Source organism: Bison bison, unplaced genomic scaffold (assembly GCF_000754665.1).
Source record: "Bison bison bison isolate TAMUID 2011002044 unplaced genomic scaffold, Bison_UMD1.0 scf7180017860578, whole genome shotgun sequence".
NCBI classification, from domain to species: domain Eukaryota; kingdom Metazoa; phylum Chordata; class Mammalia; order Artiodactyla; family Bovidae; genus Bison; species Bison bison.
In genome coordinates, this window is record NW_011491150.1 from 22,542 (window position 1) to 29,327 (window position 6,786).

Sequence of the window (6,786 nt, forward strand, 5' to 3'; positions counted from 1 at the left end):
GAGGCGTAGAGCTCCAGGTTGATCTGGCGGTTGATGGCGGCCTCCGAGTCCTGGTGGTAGTTCTGGCGCACCTGCGAGGGGGATGCGGTCGTCATGGTGGGCGGTGGTGGTGGCGGCGACGGCCCAGCGGCGCTGGAGCGGTGGCGGGGACCTTGGGCCGGTCGGAGGGCGCTGTCAAGTGGTGACGAGGGCTGGCTCTGAGTGGCCGGCCGGGGTAGGGGGGGACGAGCAGCCGGGTTCCGTTCAAGCACTGTTGAAGCAGGAAACCGCGGCGACTCTCCACTAAGACTGTTTCTTTTTTTAAATTAATTTTTATTGAAATGTAGTTGATGTTCAGTGTTATGTTAGATTCAAGTATAGAGCAAAGTGATTCATTTATATATTCGTTGTTGCTTTCTCGTTATGTTGTTCCCAGTCTTCTGTGACAGTATGGACTGTAGCTTCCCAGATCCCTCTGTCCGTTGGAATTTCCTAGCAACTATACTGGCATGGGGTGCCTGACCCAGGGATAAATTCACATTTCCTGTGTCTCCTGCATTGGCAGGCAGATTCTGGAACTCTGAGTCATCTGGGAAGCCCTCACTTGCATATATGTGTAGGTAAATGTATCCCTTTTTTCATTCGTCTTCTTAAAAGTTATTGGAAGACGCTCAGTATAATTCCCTATTCTCTCTAGTTGGTCTCTGTTGTTTATTTTATATATTTTAGTGTGTATCTGCTCATCTCAAACTTGGAATTTACCGCTTGCCTGCTTCCCCTTTGGTAACCGTTAATTTTGTCTGTGTTTGAGTCTGTCTCTGTGTTTTATTGGTTCAATCGAATCATATTTTAGAGTCCACACGGAAGTGATGGCATATGATATTTGCCTTTCTCTTTCTGAGTAACTTTACTTAGTAGCCGCATCTCTAACTCCATTCATGTTGCTGCAAATGGCATTTTTCATTCCTTTTCTTGGCTGAGTAGTATTCCATTGTGTATGTATCCCATTCTTAAAGCAGTAGAACCCCCCTCCCCCAAAGTGTTAACCTCGTGAGGAAAAAAAATGTGTTGTATGCGTCATATTTCTACTCACCCAACCGCTCTGCACTGTTCTTATGGAGGACAATTGTCTGTGAAAGAGAATGCATAAGAGGGAAAATGACCATTGACATGCCTATATTTCAAAGCTGTATTATTTCAATACAGCTCTTATTAAAGATATCTCTGCCAATAGGTAGTTTGAACGGAAGGTTCTAGTGATGTGTTTTCGTTTCGGAAACCTGTCACCGTCTGAGGCTTTACCTGTTTTGATGAGATTTTCTATATTTTCATTTGGAACCCCCCTCTCACTGTTCAGCTGCTGATACTTCTCAAGTTCTTCTGGAGTGAAACTGGTTCCTTTGGCTGGATTTCATAGCAAACAGGGCAGAAGAGGTGTGTATTAGAATCCGTTACGGGTGGTAGAGAGTCACCTGACTCCTAACTGTAGTGATCGGGAAGTCTCACCAACACCGCTGCCTTCCACCATCACCTAAAGGCTGCTCTCCAGACAGTTATTTACAGAGATGCCCGAGTGTACACACAGGTCTTCAGATGTGTCCATGGGGGTAGAGTTCACATAGTTAGCACGTTATCACATTCCAGTTCAGAGAACTACTCAGAGAACTACTAGTCATTCAGCTGAGACCTTGAACATCCCCCTGTGAGATGCAATCTTTCATGGGACATCAAAGAAGGTCATGGCAGGTCTGAGACTCAGACTTTCTCCCAACTCCATCACTTCCTGTCCACTTTGTCTACATTCTAGAAGTGCAACCCTGGGGTTTTCATGAACCCTTATGAAATGAATGGGTGTGGGAATGATGGGGAAGTTTCGAAACCACACTAATCCTAGTGAGATGGAACGGGACCCTGTGTTCCTTGCCCACCCTGTCTTTGGCCTGCCTTTTGACTGTGAAATATTTAAGTCAAAGAATAAGTTTAATCAGAGAAATGAGACTGTGGAAAAGCAAAGGAAAACAGTCAAAAGAGACCAAGTAATAATAATGTAGTCATGAAGTAAAGACAAGGACCTGTAGTTCCTCCCAAAGGACAATAGATACTGCTCTGCGTCATATCCTGTGAGCTGTGTGTTAACACATGGACTGTAGCCCACCAGGCTCCTCTGTCCATGGGGATTTTCTAGGCAAGAATACTGGAGTGGGTTGTTATGCCCTCCTTCATGGGATCTTCCCTACCCAGGGATCAAACCCAGGTCTCCCACATTGGGTGTGGGTTCTTTACCATCTGAGCCACCAGTGAAGCCCTATCATAAGGTGTCTGTACCTCTCTCCTTAGTGTAAAAGTACTGATCATAGGAGCTCATCTACATAAGCTACAGTACTTACCAAGGCCTTCAGTCATTTTTGTGATCCTCTCCCCATCATAATTTTCAACATAAGTTACCAGCATGTTTTCTGACACATGAATCACTTCCAAAGTATTGGTACCGTCAACTGTGACAGAAAAAAAAAAAATCAAGCCTCAGTATGATGAACTTCTTTCCTTTTCAGTTGAACATGTTTTATTCTTCTCACGCTCTCTGTCGTCTGTTTTCCCTCTGATGGTAAACTCTGTCTCAATGACATTTCTAGTGGTGTATTGTTAGAATCTTTAAGAGAGCGAGTGAAGTAGGAGATCTCTTTCCACACCCCCCCTCTCCTGAAGATCATCAAGACTTTCAGTCTTCTAGCACTCTATGGATGATGGCAAAGTTGCTTGTTGCAACTATAGTATATTTTGAACCTTAGCCATCTCGTACCCGCTCACAAGAGCTGACTGTTATACTTTCAGAAATTTTGTGACCCAATTTGCAAGTACAATCATGGTTAGAAAGCAAGTCTAAAAAATTAGATGAACCTTAGTAAAATGAAAGTTACTACATAATCCAGAGTTATTTCCTAGCCTAAGAGCTAACAAAAGAGGTACAAGATACAAGTAACTGCCTCATGTTGGACATATATACTCTTTAACGATTGCAGATTAGATCCTGTGGCTGCATGTCCACATTTGAAATTAAAATAGTTGCATCAGACCAAGATTAGAGTGCTCTGTTGTATATGTTCTCAATGAAAATGAAACATTGGATCACTTAATGTAATGTCACAGTGTTGATATTAATATTTGAGGATCATTTCCTGTTATTTTCAGCTACAGAGATAGAAATCTGTGAGTGTTGCTTTCAACTTATGCATTGATATTACATTTGAGAAATATTTCTTGTTATTTCAAACTGTAGGGATAGAAGTCTATGCTAAACTCACTTTCAAGGTATGTAAAAATTCGTTGAAATTTTCGCTCTTGTTTCAAAGCGAAGTGAAAATCAGCCAGTCATGTCTGACGTCCGTGAACCTCGGCCTGTCACCCATCAGACTCCCCTGTCCGTGGGATTCTCCAGGCAAGAATACTAGAGTGGGTAGTCATTTCCATCTCCAGGGTACTTCCCAACCCAGGGATAAAACCTGGGTCTCCTACACTGCAGAGCTCTTGTTTTAGCTGTTCTCATTTTGGGGCCTTAAATTAATCATGTCCTACTTATTGTACTTACTAATAAAGAAATTTAATATTTAAGAAATTTCTTCATTTTAAGCAAATTTGATCATGTAGATGAAATAAAAGATAGAAACAACTTTGAAAGAGTCTTTGTAATCTTAAGATAGTAATATATATATATGTATATATGTGTGTGTGTGTGTGTGTGTGTGTGTGTATATATATATATATAATCTTACGTGCTTCACCACTCCCAGGGAACATGTATAGTCACCGTTCTGTGGCTTTTTCTCAGAGACCATCAATGGCCACATTCCACCCTTGAACCTCATGCTGGTGTTGTGGGACAGAATTAATTCCTGAAAACTTAAATGGCTTTTCCAAGATTGCATTGGTAATGAGTAGAGGAAGCAGTCCACCCATCCAGACATCTGGTTGTCTTTGATGGAACCGAGGTTATCCAGCTGAACACGTTGCATGGTTTTGGGAAGACAGCCCATCGGAAAAGCTGGAATACTCACATTCTAGGACGTACACATATCCTTCTTGTCTCTTTGCCACTTCTGTGAGCAACAGGCATGTGCCCTGGTCCCTGAAAAACCAACAGACAAGACATTCCTTCTCACCATCTATTTCCCAGTGCTTGAGGACACCCTTGAATAGAGTTCGCACCCTCAACTTCACAGCCATTACCCACACCCTTCACTGCATGTTGGAGCCCGGACCCCATCTCCAGAGTCAGCAGTCTCCTTGCTTTCCATTAAGGAGGATTGTGCTTACTTGAGATAAAATGTAATGGAGAGGGATTCACAGTCATTGATACATTCAATCCGACGATAGTAATTCCTCAGTGGGCCTCCTTCCACAATCTTATCCTTGTTATCTGCAGCTGCGTAAATGATGCGCCACTCTCCTGGAATCTAAGAAGGAAGGTCTCCTTAAGCATCAGTCAATATCTCTTTTGCTTACTCACCAGTACACAGCACCACCTTTGCTTCTGCGTTTCACACAGAAGAGAAGTAAATTCAACCTCATTAAGCAGAGTTCTACCCCCTATCTTGTTGAATACCATGTCATGAATTCATGATTCCTATTCGAACAGAAAGCATAGAATTCAGGGTTTTTTTTAAAATAAAACATGTCATGATTGGCCATGACTCTCTGAATGATAGCATATTAAATTCGTTGTTTTTTTTTTTTTTTTAGCCTATAGACTAATAAGATGAAGAAAAAATAAAAAGACCGGATAGACAAATGGTTGTATTTTTATCAGGTAGTTACATGGACCCCGGTATGTATACAATCTGTTCATACATATAAATGAGTTTATCTCTTACATCTACACAAAAACAACCACACACACACACACACACACTCACACACACTCAAACAAGCAAGACCTTCTAGGAGATGACCTCATTCTGCATACCTTTGAGGGGTCTATCTCAGCTGGAGTTTCCTGGGCAGTGCAAACCAGTCCAAAGAGGAGAGTCAGGAACACGGCCTTCATCTTGGGATTCTCGTAGTCCTATTAGGAAGCTGAGCCTATCCCAGCTGTTGGAGAGGTTGTGAATTGGTTGCACTTTTTAAAGGATACGTCTCTTGGCAGAATACACGATCATCAAACAATGGTTAATCATCCGATGTGGCTACATAGACGTCATCTTCCCATATCCTGGATGGCAGCTGCGCTTTTTTTGTGGTTTTCTGTGGTTCTTATACAGATATTTATTTTTAGAGAAGTTGAAGTGGATCTGGACATTAAGTCTTAAGAGTAAATCAGAAATCACAGAACACTTGAGGTATTTCCAGGACAGTGTTTATATTCTTGTCCATCGTCCAAGAGTCCAGGACACATATCCTCAACCTCTGTGTTATTTCTTTCACATTGAAGAGGTCTATTTAAGCTTAATTTCTAAAAGTACAGATGACACTGTCCGGTTTAAGAAGATAAATATGAGTTGTCTCTACAAGGAATCAGTTATCAGGGCCTTCCTCAGAAGAGTCTGCATTTTTTTATATTGAAATTGAAATATAGTTGATGTACAGTATTTTTTGTTACAGGTATACCATATAGGTTGGAGAAGGAAATGGCAACCCACTCCAGTATCCTTGCCTGGAGAATCCCATAGACAGAGGAGCCTGGTGGGCTACAGTCCACGGGGTCACAAAGAGTCAGACACGACTGAGCGACTTCACTTTCACTTTATACCATATAGGTATTCATAATTTTATTGCTCCTTTTGAAGTTACAAGTACGTAGGCTTTTTTATTGCCCACGTTGTACAGTATATATTTATACATTATTTATTTTAACATGGTAGTTTCTACCTCTTATTCCACTCCTCCTGTCTGAACCTACCACTTTCCTTCACCCCACTGGTCACGACTGGTTTCTTCTCTGTATCTTTTTTTGTTATGTTCTGGAGTTTGTTTCATTTTTTATTTTGCACATGTAAGTGGAATGCAACACTTTGGCTATCCATTCTTTTATTTTTTCTTCATCTTATTTTTCTGTAGGTTTATAAAAAACGTAATTATCATTCACAGAGTCATGACTGTCACAGTCGTTTGCCATGATATCATACAGTACTTGTCTTTCTCCATCTGACTTAATTCACTTAGCATAATACCCTAATGTCCATCCACATTGCTCTAAACTTCACATATTAATGGTTGCCAAGTATTCCACTGATTTGTGTATGGATATACACAGGTACGTCTGTGTGTATATACATACATAGATGTTCAAGCTGAATTTAGAAAAGGCAGAGGAACAAGAAATCAAATTGCCAACATCCATTTGATCATCCAGACAGCAAGTGGGGTCCAGAAAAGCATCTGTGTATGTGTGTTAGTTGCTCAGTCGTGTCTGACTCTTTGTGACCCCACAGACTGTAGCCCACCAGGCTTCTCTGTCCATGGAATTCTCCAGCCAAGAATACTGGAGTGGATTGCCATTCCCTTTGCCAGAAGAACTTCCCAACCCGGGGATTGATCTCTGGTCTCCTGCATTGCAGGAAGGTTCTTTACTGTTTGAGCTACAGGTAGTAAGTCCATCTACTTCTGCTTTATTGACTATGCCAAAGACTTTGACTATGTGGATCACAGCAAAATGTGGAAAATTCTTCAAGAGATGGGAATACCAGACCACCTGACCTGCCTCTGGAGAAATCTGTATGCAGGTCAAGAAGCAACAGTTAGAACCAGACATAGAACAACAGACTGATTGCAAGTTGGGAAAGGAGTACGTCAAGGCTGTATATTGTCTGTCAC

General features: G+C 41.6%; 1 protein-coding gene across 1 annotated transcript in view; it reads right to left on the bottom strand.

Moving 5' to 3' along the window:
• LOC104982806 (allergen Bos d 2) overlaps positions 1-5,020 on the bottom strand; it is a 9,284-nt gene extending 4,264 nt beyond the window's left edge. The window contains exons 1-6 of the mRNA XM_010832262.1: positions 4,940-5,020; positions 4,291-4,430; positions 4,032-4,102; positions 2,367-2,474; positions 1,260-1,383; positions 6-294 (exon numbers count right to left, since the gene is read on the bottom strand). Coding sequence (XP_010830564.1) covers positions 6-294; positions 1,260-1,383; positions 2,367-2,474; positions 4,032-4,102; positions 4,291-4,430; positions 4,940-5,020 — 813 coding nt within the window. The remainder of the gene's footprint in view (positions 1-5; positions 295-1,259; positions 1,384-2,366; positions 2,475-4,031; positions 4,103-4,290; positions 4,431-4,939) is intronic.
• Between the last annotated feature and the right edge of the window lie 1,766 nt (positions 5,021-6,786).